The 26,154-nt window shown below is 45.4% G+C and overlaps 1 protein-coding gene across 2 annotated transcripts in view; it reads right to left on the bottom strand.

The window, feature by feature from the left end:
* Window positions 1-21,572, bottom strand: part of TAPT1 (transmembrane anterior posterior transformation 1) — a 68,886-nt gene extending 47,314 nt beyond the window's left edge. The window contains exons 1-2 of one of the 2 annotated variants that reach the window (XR_008421831.1): window positions 20,063-21,572; window positions 8,462-8,592 (exon numbers count right to left, since the gene is read on the bottom strand). Coding sequence is in view for 1 of the 2 variants with exons in the window: in XM_053901665.1 (XP_053757640.1) it covers window positions 8,462-8,592; window positions 20,063-20,921 (990 nt within the window). In the remaining variant the exon portion in view is untranslated. The remainder of the gene's footprint in view (window positions 1-8,461; window positions 8,593-20,062) is intronic. The other variant, XM_053901665.1, reaches the window with a different exon arrangement.
* Between the last annotated feature and the right edge of the window lie 4,582 nt (window positions 21,573-26,154).

Below are 26,154 nucleotides of genomic sequence, written 5' to 3'. Positions count from 1 at the left end.
ACCAAGAGTCAGACACTGAACCGACTGAGCCACCCAGGTGCCCCAATTTGAAAATGTCTCTTAAAATTCATTCTCAAAGTAGAGACTTATTAAAATTTACATGGAAATAGATTTTGAAATAATCTGCTTGATTATTTCAACCTACTACTATTGCCCTTCGTCGTTTGAAAAATACTCACCTCAAAAGAAGTAAATAGAAGTGCCAATCTCCATGGAGAATGCAGCACGGTTTCTTAACCTTTTTAGAATCTGTCCCCTTTTGACAAAAATCTCCTGCCTTCCTTTTTAAATTGCAAAGTAAATAAACTTCTATGGCTAAAACTAAAATAGCACATTCTGGAATACGCCTCTCTGAATGACACAAACCACCCTGTGGCAATTCGGAACACCATCTCCTCCACCACAACCACCGCTCGGCACCCGCAGGTGGAGGGTGGCTGGCCTGGAGTGTTAGCTGGAAAGGAGGAAAATGGGAAGCGGTGTTTCCCTTTTCTTCCCTGGTCTCACAATTTATAGAGCTCTGGGTCTCCTCCTGTAAGAGCGGAGACCGTATCTGGCTCAATTCTACACTGGGGATAGAAGGTCATTAGGAAGGACACGTTCCTCAGGGAATTCACAATCGAGTGAGCCGGACGCAGGCCAGGTAGTAAGTGCTGGTGAATGATGTGCTCTGGGAACACTGCAAAGAGATTAGGTCTGTGCAGGGTGGGCACGTGTGGGAGTGGCGCTGGGGAATGTACACCCAGGGGAGGGAGGAACAGAGTCAGCAAGGATCTCCCACAGGGGAGACACGATGGGCACTAGATTTTGGCAGGCACGGCAGGAAGGAACAGAATTTTGGAGAAAGAGAAGGGCACGCCCGGGTGCAGTGTGAGTAGGAGCCTGCATGGCCAGGATGTAATCACTCTACAAGAGGGACAGAACTCATCTCCAGTAATCACTAAGGAACACATACCTTTATCCTACATTCCAGAAGTTCTCAACGAACCCACATGCAGGGATCCATTATGAGAAGAGTGGATTATCATTCTTATGAGAATGAGTTGTCAATTGAAAAAGTTTACAAATGACTGACTTTGAAAGCAATTACTGCTCCAAGGTCATCCCTATAATAACTTTTATTCACCTGAATTAAAAAATTCACACCCCCCGGGAAGTCTGCACTCCAGGGGAAGGCCGACAATGGGATTACCACCATGAACCTGGGACCTTCATGTGAAGCAGCATTACATATACATATGTAACCATGGACAAAGTAATTTTGATGAAAGCCTTCATAATAATCAGAATCTACACCTGACATATATTTTAACACGAGGAATACATTTCTTAAGAGGTAAATGAACTGAAGGTTTTCATTTGTAAAAAGACTCTCTACGTGGAAAGGGTCTTGGATTTTCTTGCCTCTCTTTAAGTCACGTTGAATATTGTTACATTCTAAGCCCTCGACCCACATTAACTTGTTTACTCCTCGCAACAGCCCTTGAGGCGGGGACCATGACTTGGCATCTGCAAAAACAAACAAGGCTGCAACGCACAAGGGAGAGTCATGGTAAGGAAAGGTCTTAGCAGCTGCTGCCGGCTGGTGGTAACACCGTACCACTTCCTGGCTCCAATCTACTTTCTTAGGGAGGGATCGGCAGCGTTGCCGCAGGCTGAGAGAAGCCGAGGGGACAGGTAAGGAGAATAACAGTCTCAATGAGAGATCACAAGGCGTGATAAAACCCAATGGAAAGAGACAGGAAGGGAGAGATTTCAAATTGTTTCCAGAAATAAGTTACTGATTCGAAAAGATCAACAGAGCCCCGCGGTGCCAACTTCACAAGTTGTCTTTTAACTACATCAGTGAACAGGGCAGAAGCGTGAAGTCTTTGGCTGGTTATCTAGAACTCTCGGATGCGTCCCCTATGCCCAATAGGTAGCAGGGCCTGAGAGGCCCTGGATGCCCGGTGCTCCCCCGCCTCCGAGCCCCACTTCTGGAGGGGCTGCTGGCTGTCCTCAAAGAGAGTCAAAAAAGGTAAGACCGTTGCAGAAGGAGTGAGGGACTGCCGTCACCACCACCCCAATCAGGGGCAACAAGCCTCAGAATGAACCAGAGGGGCACCAGCCTAGGCTGCTGAGGTGCTGGATTCTGACAACTGTGGATCCCGCGGCTTTCCTGCTTCTTAGCAGTCTCGTGGTGGGGCGTCTGAGTCAGGTCGTGTCACAAACGAGAGCTGCATCACGAGAAGAACTTAACTTAGCGGGGTGATTCCCCAAACACACTTCCATGAAATTAGAAACTGAGCAGGACGTCCAAGAAATCGCTGCCATAAACATGGGTCTGGGTAAGTACTCTCTATTCGTTTCACCATGAAACCCCAGGACTGTTCTGTTGACATAAAGGTGACACAAATGGCTGTGACATTTTCTTAATGTTTCTGAACACTCACACTGAGAAACAACGAAAAGGTTTTATGTGATATTTTGAGTAAGTTCGTAGTTTTGAAAACAACGTGTTAAATTATTTTTTCTAAATGTTACACCCCTGGACCCTCCAAAAAGCAGAACTAAGTTCCTCCATTAGATTAGTAAAATTTCCTTTTCTGCGAATCTTTCCATTCGCTCCTGTTTCCTCTGTTCCTCATATGCAAACCCATTCAGAGTCACGGACTCTCGGGACGCCCTAGTCCAACCCCCTGATCTTTGACAAAGAAAGTCAAAGTCAAAGGAGGTTCAACACCTTGATCAGGCCACTCGGCTGTCACCTGCAGATCTGAGAAGAAAAGTTAACATTACTGAATTCTGACCCCAAATTATCCCGTGTGACACTACTTTTTCTCACTTTCAATCACAGCAATAGCCTATGTGGAAAAACAACAATATTCTGTACCCACAGCTGACAAATTTAAAGCCTAGAAGAATTTACTAGATTCTTAAGACAACTAAGTAGTTCCATTCAAGACCAAGCAGTTGAGTTCTATTTTTTTTTAAAAAATGTTATTAAATAACTGTAACGTACAAAGGATGGTAACAATGAAATAAAGGACTGCCAAAAAGCATAGAATGGTCAAAAATACACTTTTATTTTAGTTCTACTTTTCATGACAGGCAAAGTCGCATAAACATACGTAGCCACAGGAGGAAGTAATTTTGGTAAAAGACTTTGTAATCATCACAACCTACACCTGAGGTGTATTCAACACAAGGACTACACTCCTTAAGAGGGAACACAAATAAATCAATCTATTTGGCTCTGAAGTAAGATGATGTACGTGGATCTTGGGCTCCTTTCGCTTCTCTCATTGCCAATCCACGTTGAACACCGCTCTCCGGTTTTCAGCCGCAGAGCTCTGGCCGGTGGCCACCCCAACCGCCATTCTCCATCCGCCTCTCCCTTCCTTGGAAGACTGTCGCCCCCCTCTCCTTTCGGAGGGTAATACAGAGGCAACGCCTGAGGCTGCGCTGCCATCTTTCTATTAAAAGGCAACAAGCACGAGGACCAGAAGCCAATTTGCCAACGATGGCAGAATGGAGACAGAGAAAGGACCCGGGCTGGCTTCATTAGTCGGCTGGAGCCATTGAGATCTCTTTCCTCCAGACTCCTCAAAAGTTTTTTTAAAATGTGTCCAAGCCTCTGTTAGGTGGTCTACCACACATATAGGTAAAAGTATTCCTGGGAAACCCTCCCAAAGCTAGCTTCCACTGCTGAGTCTGACCACTCACAGTTTCCCGGGTCCGGCCTACCCTCCCACTGTCCCTCCTGTCCCTAATGACTTCCCACCTCTGGATCTTCCTACATACCCACCCATACCCCCCAGCCCTAAAACGCAGGTGCGAAATCCACCTCCTTTTCTCATCACCTTGCCATTACCTTCACAGGTCTGGGGTGGAGGGCTGTGCTTCTGCCGTCCGTGTGCCCCAACACAGCACTCAAAACACACTGAGAAAACCGATAAATCAGTGAACAAGTGACCTGTATCTCTTTAAATTAGCATTTAAATACTATTAAGGAATCTTAAAGAATACTTTCGTGAGCATTTCCTTATTCCTGCAGTTTGGGATTCACACAGATGAATCCTTGTCCCAGGGCTAATTTTGTATGTGGTACAGGATAAATTGTTCCCAGGGGGTCCAAGTGCAGCACAGACACCAGCAAGATCGTCATGTCAGGGCACACGAAGAAAATGGGACTTTATGAGAACATGTATCAAATGTGGCTGTGGGGGAGATTTAATGCTAATTCACTTAAAGTGCCTAGGACAGTACCTGGCACCCAATTCTTATTTGATAACCACTATCTGCTTTATTATTTTAATTTTTTTTTAACGTTTATTTATTTTTGAGACAGAGAGAGACAGAGCATGAACAGGGGAGGGGCAGAGAGAGAGGGAGACACAGAATCTGAAACAGGCTCCAGGCTCTGAGCTGTCAGCACAGAGCCCGACGCGGGGCTCGAACTCACGGACAGCGAGATCATGACCTGAGCCGAAGTCGGACGCCTAACCGACCGAGCCACCCAGGCGCCCCTATCTGCTTTATTATTAACACAGAAACAGCTGCCAGAGGTGGGATGTAAGTGGCCAAGTCAAGGGGGGCTATGGAGCAGTGAGCACTTACCCACTAGGAATTTTCTAAGAAACTGGTGACGCTGCCCTGATTTCACAAGGCTTCTGGTTAAAGCGGTGTGGTCCGACCTAACCATAAACTCTAGTCATGTGCCTGCTGAGGCCAGACTCTAGAGGGCCTGACAGAAAATGTCAGGGTGATGGGATGTGTTACCTCTTTTGGCCATCAGCTAAATCCCTCATGAAAAAGACATGCTTTACTCTAAGACAGCCTGGTTACAAAGACAGAGGGAAGGAAACAGTTCTCTCCCACAGGCTCCTTCTGCCTGTGGTCAGCAATCCAAGAAGGCAGAGAGTCAGAAAATCATGCCTTTGCTGGGTCAGAAAAGTCAAATTTAGCAGCAAATGAAGTAGGAAGATTAAAAGTATCATATAAGATCAGAGTGGGACATGGGGAAACCATGGACACCAGACATCTCCCGGTATCTATATATACCCTACTGTACAGGGGGCCCCAAGTAGACAGCTACCCCTACTATGAGGCAACATCCATTGGAATGCAACCTGAAGACAAGAAAACTTTCAAAATGTCTCTTGTTCTCCTAAGGCAGGGCATTCCCCAACTTGCTGAAGTGAGGGCTGTAAACCAGTTTAAAACACTTACATAGGGGATACCACACAATTAATATACAGATGAGAAAACGGAGGCAAATGGACAGAAGTAAATTGGCCTCACAGCTAATAAATGGTGGAGTCAAGATGCAAATCCAGGCAGGCTGGCTTTAGAGTTCATGCCCTTGACCACTGCACTATCCTGCCTCTCAGTTCAGAACGCAGACGAAGTGTAGTTCAGTGTCCCCCACTGTAGAAAGAGAAAAACGCAGCCCCCACACAGACGTGCCTGTGGTAACAAAACCAGGACAAGAACCCAAGGGGTGTGTGGGCACAGGGGGAAGGAGTTTGTGGCAGAAAAAAAAAGAAACACTCCCCAAAGCCAACGAAACACTCTAAAATTTTATCCCCTTACATCAGAATGAGAAGTTCAAATGTGAAAAAAGTGCCAACCACTAGAAATACGATTTTACATATATAAGCGATTCACCTTTTCTGAATATCAAGTGTAACGGGTTTATCCACTGATAAGATTACACAAAAATTCTGGGATTTTTTTTTTTTTATATTAAGTAAAAAGGTTCAGTAAGAGATATTGAGTTGACCTTTCTCTTGACTTGAAAGTATAAACATTAATTAAGTGTTTTATAGCATGTGCAACCCTTGTAGAAGCAAAATGCTCTTTAATTATCAAGTTTCTCATCCTGAAAAGGTTGGTGAAAATATCACAGCATTTACCAGAAAACAAGAAAAAAAAATGTATAAAGTGTTAACTATCAGAAGTGTTCTATATCAGGGAAAGGTATTACATATTAGGTAGCACATATCAGACAATGAATTTATTGACATGAATGTCTAGAAAGCCCCCCCCCCCAACTCTTGTAATAAAAGCCTGAAGTGAAACCCTACCTATAAAATAAAGGCCTCTGAGACACCAGAGGGAACTCGCACTGTTACGAGAGATATTTATGCCGATGATTAAACTGAAATCGAATTCTGCTTCCCTCTACATTTCACTTACTCTGAGATGTTAAGAAACTTCTCTAAACCGAAAAACGCACATCCTTTTGTACATCTGAGGCAATAAAGCTTCTGAAGTGTTGTTCTAAGAGACTAAATCAAATTTTCCTAAATAGACCTCAAGCAAAAGTCTCTGTGATGGGAAACGGCTAGAAAATTTCTACAGTCGTGCATGAGCAGTGTTAATTCAACTTTCCAGGCGTTACACATCCTACGTGCACACAAATAAAACCAAAGTTTCATGAGAAAACTCCTATAGGCAACACACACTGATGCTTTTCTATCTTTTCTTTAGAAACAAGTCCTAATTGATTGCAACCTACCACGTGGGTTAGCCAACCTGTCAGTGGTCCCTTCATGCACCATGGTGTGAAAAACACTGGTTTATACTGAAGTCCTACCAAGACCTGCGGGCATTTGCCCCGGAAGACAATAGTCACAATAACAAACGTGAAATGCTTGCAAGTTTCTGCGAGAAATCTACTGAGAAACTGCTTGGCATTTCAACAGAGCTGGTAAAGGAGAGAGAAGGACGTGTGCATTGAACCTGCCTCTGATGAGCTAATAATCATGAGGGCTGTTACTGCTGCTCACCGTTTCTGCTACAAGAGGGGTAATAAAAGGGGTCAGACACACACTTCTTGCTTTGAAGCGACCCCCTGGGCGTGTCTACAGTTTGGCTGCGGATTGCAGGCAAATCTCTCCCCAGAGAAAAATGGGAATTCACAACCATTCAGACAGGTGGAAGAAGAACTTTCCCTCGAAGAGACCAGGTAGATAAACCTTGACCAGGGCCGGCACTGTCCTGGACGAGGAAACAGGCACAGGCTGACCATCTCTCCAACTGCCTCTGCGGTGTCCTCACACTCCCCTGCCTTGGCTTATCGTTGGAAGGAAAAAGTGAGCTCAGAAAACAAAGACATAATAATAATGCCTACAATTATAATTATTATAAATATAATAGATATTTATATGTTTACATTTAATAATAAGAATTACTAGTATTATTATTGGCAAGCAGAAGAAACATTACCCCCCATCCCTGGCCAAAATCTTAAATTCCAATGTCCAAAATCAAGGTGCCGTTGCCCTGGGGACGCAGTGGTGCACAGCACGCCCCACCCTCCTCCGTCTCACCCACCGGGCCCTATGACTCCCTGGAAAAGCAGCCACACTATCATAACTGGGCATCAGGATCCCGACCACAGGCAACAACCGTCTCACTGTCTCGACTGCTCTCTCTCCGGTCTGCGCTCGCTCCCACCGCTCCCCGCCCGCACACAGAACTCCCTAAAACGTCAGCCTGCCACGCGCCACCAAGAACCCAGGTGAAGCGACGCTTCTCAAGCTGTCACGCGACATCTGACTCCCTTCCCCCTACCACACTGATGGACTGTCAAAAATAAAAGACCATCAGCCAAGCCAGCGGGGTCCTCACTTCTCACCGTCGACCGCACCCCATTATAGAACACTCTGGTCAAGCTAACCAACAAAACTCTTCTGAAAGCCACTCCGCCAGAAAATATGATTCCAAGGAAGTGATCAGACCATTGGTAAGTTCTACGTTACGATGAAAGTATGAAACTGTATTCCAATATAGCTGAAGCTGACTTATTTCTTAATCCTTTCTTTCTAGCAAGAAATCTTGGAAGTGCCCAGACTTACCAACTGAAGCAACACAGAGGAAAAAGAGCGGCCTTCCTGTCACATCTGACTGGTCTTCAGGGACTCGAGACACAATCAAGGGAAGGCGGTGTGCACGCATTCAGTGCTGTTGTGGCTGTGCCCACCCCAGGATGTGAGGTTTTGTGTGGCAATGATGAAATGAATCGTCTTTTTCTTTGAGGAGACTGGCATATGTGTTTTTAGATATGAGGGCTTTCTGAGAAACCGAAACCTTTAAAAGGGCTGAAATTAAGTAATTTCCCATGCCCAATGGGAAAAATACTGCTCCTACTACAATAAAACTGATGGGAGCTAAGGAGTGGGTGGAAATGAATTCCCCAGAAGTGATCTGGATGGGACACAAGTGGAAATATGGTTAAGTTGAATATGTAGCAAAGTAAAGAAACACTGGATCTTACTTACACTAAAAATATAAGTTTTAAAGCCCCTTCCTACATGGGAATTCCTACTCCCCAATATATTTAATTACCTATGATCGCATTATTCCCAATATTTAAAAAACTCAACTCAAGGTATTCACGGTTTATTTTCATATAATTAACATGTTGACATAACTTTCAAAATGATGTCTAGTAAAAGAAAAAAAAAAATAGTACCTTTTCCAATTCTCTTGGTATTCGCATACAAGTGTATACTCTTTCTCTTCTTTCTGTATACTTGGCCTCATTATGTTCAAGGAAGTAACCTCTTGTTAGTTCAGCACTGAGGAACCTCAACAATGAAAGCTCTACAGGAAAAGAAAATGACACAAAATAAAAAGAACAGTATTTATCAAGAAACTTATATGCTCGCTGGGGTCACAGATAATACATATATAAAACAAAAAGAGAATTAAAAAAATCTATAATTCTGTGCCCAGAACTGAACAGCTACATACAAACGATCAGTAAAAATTGTTGACAATTGCTACTCTGTGTGGTACAAAGGGAAAACGCCACAGACATATATAAGGAATGATTACTGTTAATCAGAATAGTTAGAAAAGTGTCTGTAAGAGCCCAGTCCTGGGTCTTATAGGTGATATAGGACCTGGACTGATGGACAGAAGGGAGGTAAAATGAGTCGAGAGCAAGTATATATAAAATGAATACTATATACATATATAGACGTGTGTATGTATGTATGCACACACATACACACATATATGACTCTACATACGCTATAAGGGAGTCAAGTCACCTAAACAGGCATGGATCCAGTGCAAAAACCATCCCCGGGGGAACTACACTGATATCAGTGCACCTTCTTCCTTCTTCTTCAGCCCTGGAGATCATGCAAAAGTATCTACATAACGCCGTTTCCCTAGGTGAAGGCTTACTAACAGGATAATAATCACAGCAAGTCATACAAAGTAGAACCTCAAGCAGATGGGAACGACTTCCCTTTCTTTGATTGGTCCACCTGCTCCCTCTGTTCCTCCAAAAGAGATTCACCCAGAGTCATCCCGTCTCACGTGAAAGTAAGGCCAAAGGAGGTGGAGTCTTTCCCCTTGGCTGTGCCTGGAGACTTTGAGATGAGAAGCTAAGGTTCCAACCCCTTCCAACATGTTCCGCTTCCCTGACAACCCATCACCTCAATGACTTTTCAGTACCCCAACTCACATCACCTTCCTATTCTTACTCACCAGGAGGCCAAGCCCTCTGCCGGAAGTCAGGATAACAAAGATTTCAAATTGTCCTCTTTGCTCTGAACTGGCCCTTGTGGTCCTTTTACCAGACACAGTATTGGTGCCTCCAAAAAACAACGGAGAGGGAATGTGCATTTCATTTATGAGTACTGACTTAAGGAACTGCATCTTTTGTGAGGGCTAGGATTGAAAGTCTGGAGGTATGGGGAAGAGTATACAGTCACAAAACACCGCTGCAAGGCCCTGAGAAAACCCAGAAGCAGTGGGTCTTCCCAGTGAGCCTAAAACAACTTACTTCCTCCAGGACTGAACGGATGGCTAGTTCTCAGCATCAGGTCAATGGCCTATTCACGTAAAGAAGTTATATTACACACAAAGGTATACACATGCGTGCACACACTTCTGTAAATTCCAGATTCGTCATCTCTCTGGAGAGGTGGTGATACCATGAGAGGTATCTGGGGACTGAAACAGACGGAGAGAAAAGCAGACTTCCGCCCACTCCAGCCCCACGCAGGGCAGGCCAAGTCATCAAATGTGCTGCGAGCCTCACGCTTTCAGTACACGTACAATGAGCCACGGACACCGGAGGTGAACAGTACTGTTCACGCATTAACAGGTGTTCAGATCAGAAGGCCTTAGTATCACCAAATCCATGTAGAGCACAACTTTTGATTAGGGACTTTCCAATATGTTGTAGGCTGGGTACATCCAGAACAAGATCGGCTGTTTGAAGGGGAGAAAAAGAAAGCCTTCTGAAGCGCACACAAGAACTGTCAAACCAGTGAAGGACAAAATTTGTACTCTTACTCAGTTCAGTTTTCCAATGAGAGAGCAGAGGATGTTTTGATTAGCTGATACTTACCAATAAACATACCATAACTATCAATCTTTTTGTGTGAACACTGAGAAGCAGCAGGCCTCTCGGAAGGCAGGAGAGACTGAACTTAACACGACTTTCCTCCGACACCAGCGAGCCCCAGAGGTCACTGCCCCAGGATCCCTGTCCCCATTCCGCCTGCCACCCTCCACACAGGTTCTCCTCTCTATGATCGCCCGACTCTTCTGACCTGGGCATCTTTGGCAGCTCGTCCTCCTCCTGACCCGTACAGGTCTGCCGTTCCGCGTTCTAGTCCCTGTGTCCTAACAAAGCACCAGCTACAGTAACAGTAATGCAAGGCTGTATTCCCTGACATGCCCTCGATCACCCTCTCTTCGCTCCTTTATTCCCTATATATACTCTCCTTGCACAGTCTAAGGTTAAAACCACCACCTGAGTCCTAAAGTCACCACATCTGATTCCCAGCTGCCTCCCGGTCAACTGCACCTGGAACCACTCTCCGCCCACCCCCACCACTTTAATCTGCAAACAGAGCTCAGGATCTCCCCGCTCAGCTCAGCCCGCCCTCCCCTGCAGCCCTGACTCTAGTTCCCGCACCACCAGTGACACACTCATACGTTACAAGCTGGGGGCCAGCCCTCCCCCTCTCCAGGTCCCACTGATTCCTCCCCTGGAACATTTATGAACTTTCCCCTCTCTCTGTGTCACCTTCCTCTGGTCCTCCTCTCCCCCTCCAGTTCCCGCACAAGCTTCCTGACTGGCGCCCTCCCTCCAGTCTTGGCTCTCTTGCGTCCTAACCCCTGGCAGCCAGGCCCTGCGGGTCGCGTCCTACACCTCAGGAGTGGTGACACAGCTCCCTTAGGATGTGGCCCCCTGCTGTTTTCAGTTGTGCCTCACACCCACCTCCCCTGAATCTCTGGGCCCCTAGTTACTAGGCTGCTTCTCCCTTCTCGAAAACGGGAGGTGGGCTGGCGAAGATTCCCTTCCAGTGTCCCACAGGCAAGTGCACAGAGGCACAGACGCCCTCTCCGTGGGGACGGCTCCAGGTCCCTGAACACAAGGCAGCCTCTCCCCCCTCGGTTTGCACCCTTTCCTGCGCTTCCCGTGCCACACTGTGCACTTTCTTGCCCAGGTCCCTCCCTCACCTTGCATCCCCCGTGCCGGATGGGACACACACCAGAGGTGCTCAGCAGGCGTGGATCGGAGGAGGAGGGGGCAAAATCACGGAGAGGAGCGTGGCAGAGAGAGGACAAAAACAGAATCAGAAACAGAAGTGGCAAAGGCAGAGAACACCAGATTCTCAAGAAAACAGCCCGTGACTGGAAAGAATTTTCTGAGGCTGGGAGGGTGAGCAGAGGAAGGGTGACAGGCCCCAGCACCCCGCTGGACGCAGCAGAACCAAAGATAAGGAGCCTCTATGCCGTGTGCGTGTCTAAGCGACTGTCAAAGGTCACCCACCAGGTATCAGAACCTCTACCCCAAAGGACGGGGTGCCATGGCGGCGGGCACAGCCAGCATGTGCCCTGGGGTCTGGGGTCTGGCAAGGATCTCACATCATCCACAGCAGGGGCAGGGAGGGCAGCTGGGCAGCCTGCCGGCATGTCGGCCGTGGTAAGGAAATACAGAAACAGGTCATTACAGAATCTTACATTTAAAACAGCAAATTAAAAGATTGAGACAGCTGTACCCTGTTTACTGAGAAAATTATCCTCCGCAGTGGCGTCTTCCCTGATGACTGCAGATGACCAAGTTTTACCATAATAAGAGTTTTGTTCAGATCCATGAGAAAAGCAGGGATTGGCGATCAGAAGAAGGGGGTTCCGGCATCCTCTCTATCACATGTTAGTCCTGTGACCCTGCTCAAGTCATAGATGTAGTTTCACAGAAGAGAAAACCGAGGCCTGCAGCAGTTTTAGACCATCTGCTACCTGCGTCATCCACACAGGACGGCCAAGGGGCCCAGTCAGGGTTTGCATGAAAGCACGTGACAGTGCGAAGCAGGACACGAGGTCTCGAGCTCCTTCTTACTGAAGGACCTGAGAGGTATTACTCAGTTCTGGTTTGGGGTTCCCTAGCGTTTACTGATGCTACTTCTGCAAGCTTGTTTTCATGGATAAAGGGCAATGCGGCAAATAGACATATTCAATGAACTATAGAACCTAATAACTAATTTTTTGTAAACAAGTCATATAATATAAACCCACAAGTGTCTTAACTATATTCTAAATATAAAACAGTGGTGTGTCAGGATTCTACTTCTAGAAATGCAGGAATTTTAAACACTAATTTAAATTCCACAATGCACTTAAAAAAAATCAAATGATAAAAACGTGTTTTTAGTGCACAGCTCTCAAAACTATGGAGCACAGTCTACTGTTACGTCCATTTTGCAGATGAAGAAACCAAGGGACAGAGAGGGTAAGGAGGTCTCCAAGATCACACAGGAAGCCAGAATTCAAAATCAAGCAGTCTATCCCCACAGTGTGGGCTTTGGGGCACTAGACTATTCTGCCTATCATTGTCTCAAGTGCATATGTACTTTCTGGAAAACTGGGAGCCGTCCATTCTCTCCTTTTTCTGTCTGCACATACAGCACCCTGGGTTCACCTCTACGATGTTACACTGTTAACTGGTCGGCTCCCTAACCAGCTCACGAGCTGTTTGGAAGCAGGCACCGTGTACCCTGATCTTCCCGATGTCTAGCCCCTAGTGAGTCCTGAATCTAAAGGAAGTGTCTGCTTACAATGACTGATGGCCTAGGGAATGGTTTTTAAAGATGCGTTAAAGCAATATTAACAAAGGAACCAAGCTTCATGGGGTGAAATATTCTGGAAGCTTTGTCTTACCTTCTCCCTCACTGCTCATAAACTGGCTCGGCTTAAGGGATTAGGATCCTCCCACTCTGCCAAGAGGCAGTTTGCAAAGGTCTTGCACACGGTACTTCATAAAATTCTCACAACAAGCCTGAGAGCTACAGAGAGCAGATAATGTTCATGTTTTACAAATGAAGAAACAGAGGGTCGCGGAAGTTAAGAGACTTGTCCGAAGTCACTGAAAGGGTAAGAGGCAAATAGGGAATAGAATCTACATCTCTGACCTCCAAGTCCAACGTGCTCTCTCCCTTACAGCACAATTAGCATCCACCTATCTGTCAATCACACAAGATAACCTCACCCTAACCTGGCTTCAGCTGGCCAGAAAGAGCCCTTTGATTCCTACCGAAGGAGAAGAGGCTTACGCTGGCCTGCAGCTGGGCAATTAAGTTAGGCTCCTGGTTTTGTGAGTCTGCTCCCGCCTTTCCGTAGCCATAGACATACTCAGCAGGATGCTCCCTAGTCTTCTGTTCCCAAGTATAGCTGCGTTTCACTGTTTTTCTTCTTGCTCTTTTAAATATTGTTCTCTAGCATTCTACAGATTTGCCTGAGCTTACTTGTCCCTTTCGAGTGGGCACAGCTGCCTGGCTAATTCCTTAAGAAGCCTCTTGTTTCACCTGTGGGTGCCACCCCTCAAGAATTCTAAGTATACCTTAACTTTTTCCATACTGTGGTGGCATTTCATTCCTTCTTAGCCAACGTCGCTCTCGTTCGTTATGCCAAACATCTGTCTTTATAGTTTAAGAGCCAATTATTTTCCAAAATAAAATAATCCAAATGTTTATTTTCTGAACAGTGACTTAACTTTTTAGATGGCAACCAATTTTAGTTCATTTACCCAGTTCTCACCAAGAAGAAATTAATATACACAACCGCTTCTACATTGGAAAACTAAGTTTTGCCATTTGAAATATATGAATATTTCATATAAGGAGAATAATACCCATCATAAATGCAAATAAGTTCCTCCAGAGTATTTTTAATCAATATTCATCTTTCACGACAGAAATGTTCTGTGATCAGTATTTAATTTTTTTTTTATTACGTTTATTTACTTTTGAAAGGCAGAGACAGACAGAGTGTGAGTCAGGGAGGGGCAGAGAGAGAGGGAGACACAGAATGTGAAGCAAGCTCCAGGCTTTGAGCTGTCAGCACAGAGGTCGAGGTGGGGCTTGAACTCAGGAACTGCGAACCTCAAGATCATGACCTGAGCTTAACCGACTGAGACACCCAGGCGCCCCTGTGATCCAGTATTTAAAAAAAAAAAAAAAAAAAAAATTAATGTTTATTTTTGAGCGAGAGAGAAAGACAGAGCACGAGCTGGGGAGGGGCAGAGAGAGAGGGAGCCACAGAATCCCAAGCAGACTCCAGGCTCTGAACTGTCAGCACAGAGCCCAATGCAGGGCTCGAACTCACAGACCGTGAGATCATGACCTGAGCAGAAGCCAGACGCTTAATTGACTGAGCCACCCAGGCACCCTGATCTAGTATCTTAAATTGAGGAAAAGTATAGTATAAATTGCTCTCCTCATCCCTCAAAGATGACTATGTTTAATTATTTTCTGAGATAGCTTGTTTTAGAAATAAGAACCCAGAATACAAAAGTATTAATTAAAAGTAATGAGTAATCTTAAATATATTTATATGTTAAGTAATATGTCCAAATATATCTTTCTTAAAATAGCACTGACCCCTAAAAAATTGGAAAGTAATATTGGTTAACTGTTAGGAAAATACTACAAAACATACAAATCTCCACAGTCTTAAATAATGTAAAACCATAATAAACTTTACTAAGGTTATGTGAAAATATTATAGGTAATTTTATTACACAAATACAGAGTTACATCTTTGTACAAGGCCAACTAGAAATCAATACAACAGCAATTCTGTCTTCCTAAGTCAAATAGTAGTAAAAGTATCATTCAAGTTTTTAAGACCCTCATACTACTCATAAATAGTCTCATTTAGGAACGTTAAGAATAGGTAGAATTCTCATAAATTTATACATTTATAGATGGAAAATAGGGACACAGAGAAAAAAGGTCACAAGGTTACAGGGTTAAGGACTAAAAATGTCATTAATCTGACAGTCAATACTACTGTCTTTCCAAAGACCTGTTTCATGCAAACATTCCTCAAACCCGGCCACAAATAAGCAGCCAGGGCTGCATTTTGGAGGGTAAACTAGGATGAAATTAAACAGTTTAAAAAGCGGGGATACTGAACTGGTCAAAGACCAAAATGAGTAATTTTTCATTGCTTGTTTAGTTGACACGTACTAGTTAAATAAAGCAAGTGAGAGTTTTAAAAGCAGAGGAGTAGCTTGCCAGAGTGAAGAAGCTAATTTTATCTTACCTATCTCAGGGTTGTGGTTACTCCAAGTTACTTCCCAGTTTTACAGTTATTAATACTTCCTTTTGTAAATGAGAAATTAATTGCCCAGAGTACAATATCAGAATAACCGCCTTTAATCATCCGTGGAAGATGAGGTCCGGTTAAATGAAAAGGTATTTATTTATTTTTTTAATGTTTCTTTATTTTGAAAGAGCGTGTGAGTGTGCACACACGAGAGTGGGGGAGGGGAGGGGCCGAGAGGGAGGGAGAGAATCCCAAGCAGGCCCCACGCTCAGCTAGGAGCCCAGTGTGGGACTCAGTATCACAACTGTGAGATCATGACCTGAGCCGGAATCAAGAGTCTGACACTTAACCCAGTAAGCCGCTCAGGCATCCCATGAAAAGATATTTTAATAAAAATAAATTATTTGTAATAATTTACACAAATAATAGGGCGTAAAAAATATGAACAGTTAAAACCTTTGCCCCACTCGAACGCCTCTTCGGGAACTGTGAAAAGGAGTTCAGCTGGCCTTTCTGGGTTGAGGCTTTCTTCCTGCCTCTGCTCATTCCCTCATGGAGGGAAAGCAAGAGGTCTAAAATGGGCAAAAGAAAGAGAAACACAGCAAAACAGATGGATAACAAGTGTGAGCTCTAGAAGTGGAGAGTCACCATTTGAACAAAAGGACGAACATGGGCCCCACGGCACTGTTGAAATCAGACACGATACTATTCAACCATAACCTTGCTTGCAGCTCTTCTGTTTTCCAGACAACACCCATCCCTGTGCATATTCCAGCACCTGCACTATATAGGTACTGTTTCCTCCTCACCAGTAGGTGAGGCTTATTTTACATCAAGTCTTCTACTGTTAAGTCTCCACGGGCACTAGAGCCAACTTAGGTGCTGCAGATACTAAACTATTTAGTAGTGGAGTCATGACACAGAGCCAAAGAATTAGGCAAACGGTCTAAGCAAGCACAGAGTCTACAAAGCAACTCAACAGCCAGAGCCAGCCAAGAACAGATTGCCTAATTCTTAGTCCAAAGTTGACTTGCTGGACCTAGATTCCTAAATGGGAACATGGCTGATACAGAAACTCTCCCGCCTAGAACTTCTACAGATGAGAGGCACCTGGGTGGCTCTGTCGGCGAAGCATCCGACTCTCGGTTTTGGCTCAGGTCATGATCTCGCGGTTCGTGGGATTGAACCCCACATCGGGCTCTGTGCTGATAATGGGGAGCCTGCTTGGGATTCTCTCTCTCCTCTCTCTCTCAAAATAAATAAATAAACTTAAAAAAAAAAAACAAAAAACTTTTACGGATGAGTCAAGTGGGGAATGAGTACAAAACTATGGTAACATGTACTTATTATCTGAGCTTATATCAGAAAGGACAATAGAAGTTGGTAGTATTTTTAAGAGTAGGAACAAAAGACAAAAGAGATGAATCTGCAGCTCCACACTATACCCGGAGTCTAAGAACAGTGACCACATAAGGCAATAGGGGAACATACGATGCACGTTTGAGAGAGAAACAGAGAACAGGTATGGTGAGTGGCATATCCCTTGCACACTACATTACGGTAGAAGTTCTAGGACCAAAGAAAAGTTTCAGCCCACTGCCACGCCACGTATAAGTCAATGAAGGCATTCAGAAAATCAAGTGATTCCAAGAGTTTGAAATGAGGGAAAAAAAAAAAAAGAAAGCTTACACTTGATGTAGATACCTGTATGTGGTACAAATAACTGCTCATACACAAACTAATATTCGTATATATTTTCTAAAGATATAAGTGAACCAAGACAGGTATAAAGCAAAAATATTAACCTCAAACACTAGGTTTGGAATTATTTTACTTGGATGGGGAGAGTGTGGATAAGCACCTCGTCTGTGTATTCATTCAGAAAATCCTAGGCTGTTAGGACAGGTCAACAAACATTGTAAGAGCTCTAAATTCCTTGGGAAAATAGTAAAAAGAATTTTGGGACTAACTGATGGTTGGGCCACCAGGACATTAAGATTGTGCCTTTCCGAAGGCAAAACAAAGATTGCCCTCCACTGGGGAGGAGGACGAGAGGATCAGAGGCAGAATCAGAATTCAAAAACAAAAACAAAGGCACAAAACAAAACAAAAAAGGATATGGTGACAGACAGCAGCTATACTTGCGGCCAGCACAGCATAACCTATAGAGATGCTGAATCGCTATGCCGTCCACCTGAAACGAATGCAACCTTGTGTGTCAACTACACTCAAGAACAATTTTTTTCCAAAGGATGAGGAACACCTTAAGGGCAAGCAGCAAGACATCGAAGACATGTGATTCAGGGAGAAACGCTTCCCACATGACACCAGGTGGTGCCGCTCAAAGGCCCTCTGGCCCAGACCAGCCCCTGGGGAACAGGTCTCTAAGTTCTAGAGGAGACACAGGGAAAGGTTACAGAGCAGCAGAAAAGGGCGATGCTAGAAAAGCCAGGTGAAGCAGAAGCCGCTTCGCAGCCTGGCTGTCTAAGAATGGCTGTAAGTGTGCTAATCTCCAGAGAGTGGCTCCAAACAAAGTGGCATCCGACTCAGAGGGTGGACACCAGCAGGGCAAGAGCTGTATGACTGGCAGAGAAGGGACAGACACCTGGGGGAAAAAATAAGGGGTCCACATGGTACAACGCTGGCTGGTGACCCCTGTTGAAATATTCCTGGGATTCTTACCGAAGTCTTGATCCCCACGGGTTTCCACCGTCTATCTCCCCTCACAACAAGACTGATGGAATTAGGGGGACAAGGAGGACTACCCCCACAGCTAAAGCTGGAAGTGTCTCTCAGATAGACTTTCTGCAACTATGGGTTAAAAGTCCAGCTTCCAACGTGTTAAGTAAGCCAGGCTCAGAAACTCATGCCGATGAAGAATACGTGTGTCGGGTGTGAAGTCTCTGCAAGTTCATGGTACCAGGTATTCAGACCCGTCTTGGGAAGGGCTAAGGAAGGGATGCTAGGGGTTATTCCAAGAGCCTAATACATCTGTGCTCATCAAAAGGCTCCCGACAACCTCATTTTCCGTGTATGCAAACAATACCAAAAAAGGCTTTCATAATATCGGCTTGCCTGAAACTCCGAAATATTTCAAAGACATCGTAGTGAAACCTGGCCACACTCGCTGCCATTGGCACCAGAGTGTCTTTAAGGTTCAAGTCTTAAGTCAGTAAACAGACAACTGAGACTTAATACTTTGTCTTACTTAGAGCCTGCCAATTCAGAAAGCAAATACTCTTGAAAGCAAGTATTTAACTGACAACTAAACCAAACACAGTGGAGAATTTTTAAGTGGTTAATTAAAAAAGACTGAACAAGGCACAGTCTGTACTTCATTTTTCAAAGACACGGATCTCTTCAAAACCTAACCTACGTCTAGTTCAGAGAATTAACAAATCAAACAGGATCTCACCTGATCAGCCTTCTGATATTTGAGTATTCCTACATTTTCAATATCCAAATACAGTCAGTGATGCCGTAAGCCTGAAGACTGAACATTTATTTGCAGGAATTGCAGGAAATGATGGCTAATGCAGCCCCTACTGCCCATGAGAAGCAATTTGGGGGGAAGAAATTCAATGGAGTTACGATTCAGTTGCCGTTCAAAACTTAAAATTACAAAAATAATTAAATGTTGTGATCACTGTATTCAGTGAAACATATACCTCAAAATTTTCTTCTTTTAAGCCTAATATACAACTACGCTATGAACACAAACGCAATTTAAAATTAAAAAAAAGAATCCTACAGTTTACAAAATATTATAACAATATGCTTGAAATTGGTCGTTCAAAGTAGGATTTACAAAGTCATCTTTTCCTATAGAGTCTTTTTTTTTTTTTTTTTTTTTTTTTTTTAAGAGGCTTAAGTTTCGATTTGGGAAAAGTTCACAGGTAACATTTTCAAGACAGCTAAATATTTCTGTTCTGGGGAAAAGTACTGAACTTCACGGTCATTGGTCACTACCACATTGCTAGCTGTGGCTGAGGAACACATATTTGGAGGGCAAGTTAACAGGTTTCTATGGCTCAAGTTCGCTTAAAATACACAACGAAAAAGTCACCTTGGCAGGAAAAGGATGAAGAAATCAGCCTTGAGCTGCTCAGTTTTGAGCTCCCTGAGACGTGGGAGACGCTCTCCAACGAGAACTGGGCGTGAGGATACCCCGGGGGTCTTTCTGAAAGACCCTGCAAAAGCGGCCAAGGCCCCCGGGACGGAACTTCCCGGGCCGCAGCGCGGTCTCTCGGCCACACCTGGCCGGGCGTGTGCCGCGGAGACCCCGGTGCCGCGCGCGCGGACCCCGCCCGACGAGCTGTCAGCGGCCGCGGAGCCCCGGCAGCCGCGGCGGCTCGCGCGCCCACAGCCCGGGCGGCCCCGGAGGCGGCGGCGGCCGCGGGACAAGGACCCGGGGTCGCACGACGCCCCCACCCCCACCCCGCGCCGCCCTCGGAGCCCTAGCCGCGGCCTAGCGCCGCCCGCCCGGCCGCCTCACCTGCGCGGCTGCGGCGCCGCTCCCGCCGCCGGTCGCTCTCGTAGAAGCCCAGCGTCTCCGTGTGCTGAGGCGCCGGCGGGGGCCCGTGGCCGCCGCCGCCGCCGCCGCCTCCGGGCTGCTCCGCCTCGCCGCGGCCGTCCCGCTGCGGGCCGTCCGCGCCGCCACCGCCGCCTTCTCCCGGGGCGGCCGCATCGCCGACGCCCGCCATGTTCCGAGCACAACAAACTGTCCCCGCCGCTTCCCTCCAGCCTCCGGCCCGGCCTCCGCCTCCGGCCGGCCCCCTCCCGGCCTCGCCCCGCCCCTCGCCGGAGCCCGGGCCGCCGCCGCCGCCGCCGCCGCCGCCGCCGCCATCCGCGGCTCGCCGGCCGGCGCGCGCCATTGGCGTCAGCGGCGCGTGGGAGGCCGCCGCCGCCGCCGCCGTCGCCGCCGCCACCGCCGCCGCCATCTTCTTCCTGCCCTCGGCGTGGCGCGCGGTGGCTTCTCGCGCCGCGGTGGGCTCGGCCGTCCGGGACCCCGCGCCAGGCTCCATGCAGCCGGGCCGCGCGGCCGGGGACAGCGGCCGCCTCCGAGGCTCGGGTCGGGCGCCCGGCGGCAGCGGGCCGAGCGCGGCGGCGGACGGAGGGTCGGCGGAGGAGCCCCGGGGCGGCGGTCTCTGCGACCGCTGCCCGCCGTCTGCGAGGTGTGCGGCGGCCCGCCCGGGGCCCCTTTTGCAGGCTCGGTGACCGGAGTGCGCCGGCGCCGCCTGCCCGGTCTTGGCACCGCCTGCGCGGCCGCGGCAGCGAGGGCCCGGCTCCAGATCCCCGACCCCCGCGAGCCCTGGCTCCATACGTCCGCTATTTGGGCTCCATCTCCTCTGCATATTTATGATCTCCCGTCACATTGTCTGGCCTCTGGGTTTCCGTTGACAGTTTCCAAAACACTCGAGCAAGAAGGAGCTCGGGGTTGCTGGCCTACAGGTGGGGGCGCGGAGGGGAAGCCCGAGGAGCCGGGTGCCGTGTGCGTTTCAAGCGCCCGCGGGCGTACTGCACTGTTTTTCGGGATGAGGGTTGGGGTACGGCTTTTGGCCGCCGCGGTGCCCTTGCTCCGTCACCTGGGCGTCCACTTTGCTTAAACGCACCGTCCTTGGCCGCTCTGGGGTGTGACTCCGCACCGAGCGCGGCGTCAAGACCACCAGGCTCAGGAATGGTGCAAGTGACGATGCTCCGTGAAGGGACCTAGGGAGGGCCTTTGCCACCTGCCTCCCACGTGGTTGCTGCGTGCTCCATTTAGGGTGACTGTGGCGAGTCCATTTGCCAACTTCAGAACTGACCTGTGTCTGTTGCCCTTTTGATTAGCACAAGGGAAACTGTGATTTTTCCCCTAACATTAACCTGTCTGGAATTTTCCCTAGATCTAAACTTGACAGCCAGCTATAAACAGGTATGAATAGAGCAAAATCGGGCTCATGTTGATTCATCAGAGAACCTTGAGGGTCCTGTTGTCACTAGCGAGGACCTGGTTCCAGACTCTGAGCAAATTTAACAGTGTACGGTCTGGGGCAGCATGCCGAGAGTAGCCACCTGCCAGTCTGACAGCAGGGTAAGAGCCCAGATGAGGGAACAAGATGGACTAAAAAGGCTCCAGAGCTGGCACCTGACCCTGCTTGGCCTCGGAAAAGGAGGAACCGATGCCTTTGGAACATCCTTACCCTTTTTCATAGAACAGTTCGCAGGTACACAATTCTAAATATTGCTGTGACCATTTTCATGAAATTCTGTTGTGTTATACTTCGTCAAAGCTGAGCCTTAATCAAAAACAAACGGTCTGGTCAAAACTTCAGAGTCCTTTTGAAAATCAAAAGGTAATGAAATGTTATGCCCTCTAAGATTCCTTATAGCTTAAATTCTATCATTCTCTGATCTTTTATAGTGTAAGAACATCCCTATTCCATTGTTTACTGATCGTCAAGAAGGAGGTAGACTTGTATTGCTTGTTTGTGTCAGCTCTCATTTATTGCCTCACCACAATTAGTGGCGTATTGCCCCTGCCTTTAACTCAACAGGAGCTGGAAGGGAAGGAATCTGAAATCCTGTTTTCTAAGGCAGCCAGTTGTAGGGATGGATTTCTCTCATTTTCTGTATCAGGCCGGAGGAGAAACACTGTTCCAAAGTCTGTGCCTATCATTTAAAATAGTCAGCAGAGAGGAAAGGAGCGCTGTGTCCAGACTAGGTATGAAGGTGTCACATGCTGAGGAGCAAAGTGAAGACGGGAAAACAGAGACTTGCAGCTTCTCATCAGCTGGGTCTTCCCTGGAGCTGGTTATTTTATTTAATGCTCTGTGAAACTGCCCAATTTCAAACCCATTATGAAGTCATACTAGAAAAACATTTTTAAACAGTATAAAACTTTCATTTCACACTATTCTTCCCTTGTATAGGTTTTGGTCATTAGACAATCAAATACCTTATTGCATACAAAAACTCGTTTTCTTTGGGTTAATTCAACTTACTGCAACTGAATCAGAATCCAGGAAAGGGTGTTTTCAAATACATATGCTAAGTCTTGGTAAGAAATAGTTACACAACATTGAAGCACCAGGTCTCTGAGGAAAATAATTAGGAGTTCAGAAACAACGTTTTTTATATCAGGTGTAAAAAGATACAGGCCTAGATTTATAATAGCACCATTAGGAAACAATAGGAATGTTTCAAAAACATGACAACTCTCACCATTAAAGAGACGTCAGATGGCATTCTGAGTTAAACTGTAAGAGAAAAACGATTTTGGGGTGCCTGGGTGGCTCAGCCGGTTGAGGGTCCGACTTCGGCTCAGGTCATGATCTCACGGTTTGTGAGTTCGAGCCCCGTGTCCGGCTCTGTGCTGAAAGCACGGAGCCTGGAACCTGCTTCGGATTCTGTGTCTCCTTCTCTCTCTGCCCCTCTCCTGCTCACAGTCTCTCTCTCTCTCTTTCTCTCTCTCTCTTACAAAATTAATTAAACATTAAAAAAAATTTTTAAAGAAAAACGATTTGGATGACAGTCAGCTACAGCAATTTAACTTAGTTCAACGAAGAGTGAGCTGGTGTGCTATTAATATGTCACTGTCCTAGCTGCTGATGTAAGAAATAACATTATTGATGGGAAATAGTTTTAATAGAGGAAAGTGAAGAGTAAGAACAAGAAGTTGGGAAGAATCTTATATGTAAACAGCAGAAAAGAGAAAAACTCAAGCTGAAAAACCTTTCTTAAGAAAGGGAATTCTATATTCAAAGTTACATTTTAATATACATGTGTAACAACTTTGATGATATAAATTTAATTAAGAGTTTGTAAAATTGTTGCATGTATTTTTAATTGTGTATTCTTGTACCTTCTAATTGTAATGTCTATCATGTGGCTATTGTATTTTGAAAATAGCAAAGCACAAAATATCATTTTTTAAAATAATGGAAATTTGGAAAGAAGTATACACAGTTTAAAAAAATAAATTGTATAACTTCATATTTTAGTAATTAAAGATTTAACAGTTGTGATTTTATGGCTAAACAAAATAAATTGAATGCATTGTGCATGAATCATGGATTCAAGCTCCTGAAAACTGTCATGAAGTCTATAAACTGGTTCTCTGTGCCTTTTCATTGGTAAATGGGCAAAACCTATTCTACAATAGGAGCTGAAAAAAATACTATTTCTACTTTTCTTTCTCTTTTACAGATAATTTTGAATGTTTCCTTTCATTTAAACTTATAGTAGGTTTTACTTTTCAACTACAAAGCATTTTATCTCAATGGCACTTTATATATGTGCCGCTAAAATATGTTTGAAATTCGTTCTGTATACTTTTCCTGAGTAACAAAAACATCAAATACTTTATTTTTTTTTTTTTAATGTTTATTTATTTTTGAGAGAGACAGAGCATGAACAGGGGAGGGGCAGAGAGAAAGGTAGACACAGAATCCGAAGCAGGCTCCAGGCTCCGAGCTGTCAGCACAGAGCCCAACATGGGGCTTGAACTCACAGACTGTGAGATCATGACCTGAGCTGAAGTCGGACACTCAACTGACTGAGCCACCCAGGCACCCAAACTTCAAATACTTTAATGGCCTGTGAGGACTCTAAATCAAGAGAAGGCCTGGACGCTCTCTGACTCCAGTTAAAGAGTCTTTTGACCTAAGGTAACACATGTGACCACTCTATGCTTCATTTTCCTTTTCCCCCTATAACATATTGGACTAGATTACCCTCATGGCCTCTTCCAAAATTTGAGGATAAAATCCTTGCAAACCCTTTTTCAGATTCTTGGACTCGGGTTAAAAATAGCTCGCTATGCCTATATGATGAAGATGTGTAGAAAAGTATGAAATCCTTTTTTATAGAATGACTTTGTAATTTGGTCTAAAGTCTGCATGCAGGGTATTAAAATGTGGTTACTTTATTGCCAAAGCATCAAAGACATGTAAGTCTTTAAAGTACCTCCTTTTTGGGGCGCCTGGGTGGCTCGGTCGGTTAAGCGTCCGACTTCGGCTCAGGTCACGATCTCACGGTTCGTGAGTTCGAGCCCCGCGTCGGGCTCTGTGCTGACAGCTCAGAACCTGGAGCCTGTTTCAGATTCTGTGTCTCCCTCTCTCTCTGACCCTCCCCCGTTCATGCTCTGTCTCTCTCTGTCTCAAAAATAAATAAACGTTAAAAAAAATTAAAATAAAATAAAATAAAGTACCTCCTTTCTGATCTATGGGTTAGTTTATCATCCCTTTATGAGAACTGATGGGCCCTTGGTGACCTTTCCAGGCCTCACCATAGGCCTCAGGGTTTATGCATTTTATTTTATTTTATTTTAATGTTTATTTCTGAGACAGAGAGAGACAGAACATGAATGGGGGAGGAGCAGGGAGAGAGGGAGACACAGAATCCGAAGCAGGCTCCAAGCTCTGTGCTGGGAGCACAGAGCCCGACGTGGGGCTTGAACCCACAGACCGCGAGATCATGACCTAAGCCGAAGCCAGTTGCTCAACCGACTGAGCCACCCAGGCGCCCCAAGGTTTATGCATTTTAAACAACTTTCCCATATTGTACCCAGGCATACCTAAGTCTGAGAACACTGCTCTAAGGTGGCATTTAAGAGCAACTGAAATGGTATTTGAGACGATTACTGTTGTACAGTTACTTTTGGTAGTATAGCTTCAAGCACCGGACAGATCTGCAGTTTTAATTCTGTATTTCTTAGTCAAAAATTTACTTCAGTAATGCGTGGCTTTTTCTAAACCATAAATGCCACCTGTCGAATTTGTAAAATGTGTTGCTGAATTTAATTCGTCATTTTGTCTTCAAAGGGAAAAAAGTAAGAGTTGGTATTTTTTTAAAAATTGGGACAGCTTTGCAACTGATGTTCTAAAGAAATAAAATATAGTGCCGGGCCCAGAGCAAACCTTGCAGCAAACTAATGTGAGTTTATTGTATCTCTGAGTTTGAGTACTAATATTTTTTATCTTCGGTAGTCACTTTTGGACTGATACTCATTAAGTTTTATCCTGTCTGGGCTTTATTCCATGCATTTCTAAAGGATACCAGTGCAGTTTGTTTCTGGTAGATATAGCACAAATTGAATAATGTACCTCTGATTCCAATGTACCTGTTACAAGTTAACCAGAATAGTCATAAGCCAAATCTTATTTCTCAAAGCATTTCTGTGGCACGAGAATATAGGACTGAAACCATTTGTTTCAGACCCTACTGAAAAGTGTATTTTGTTAAAAGGGATATGCCATTAAAAATGCTCTGTTCTGACAACCTAAAGTAGGTTATGTTTATGTAATCAAAGCATATGAACACAAATCCGTATTTAGTAGGCAATAGGGCATTTTGTTCATGATTAGATAAAAGGTTTAGATTTTAAATTTCTGGAAAATTGCACAGTACTAGTGAAAGGGACCACGGTGATGACTTAGCAAGCTTTCCATTCCAGATTTCTCTCTTTGAAGAGAAAGAACATTGTTCATTTTTCATTATACCCATAAAAAAAAAGACATGCCATGTTAGAATGGTTTTAATCATTCAGTTAGCTAATTAACGAGCATCTGCAGAGTGAACTCAGACTTCCCAGTAAATTTTTTGATA

The sequence above is a fragment of the Panthera pardus genome, unplaced genomic scaffold (assembly GCF_024362965.1).
Source record: "Panthera pardus isolate Hobbes unplaced genomic scaffold, ASM2436296v1 HiC_scaffold_13, whole genome shotgun sequence".
In the NCBI taxonomy this organism is placed as follows: domain Eukaryota; kingdom Metazoa; phylum Chordata; class Mammalia; order Carnivora; family Felidae; genus Panthera; species Panthera pardus.
The sequence above is the reverse complement of the archived record's forward strand: the minus strand, read 5'-3'. Positions and strand labels throughout refer to the sequence as shown.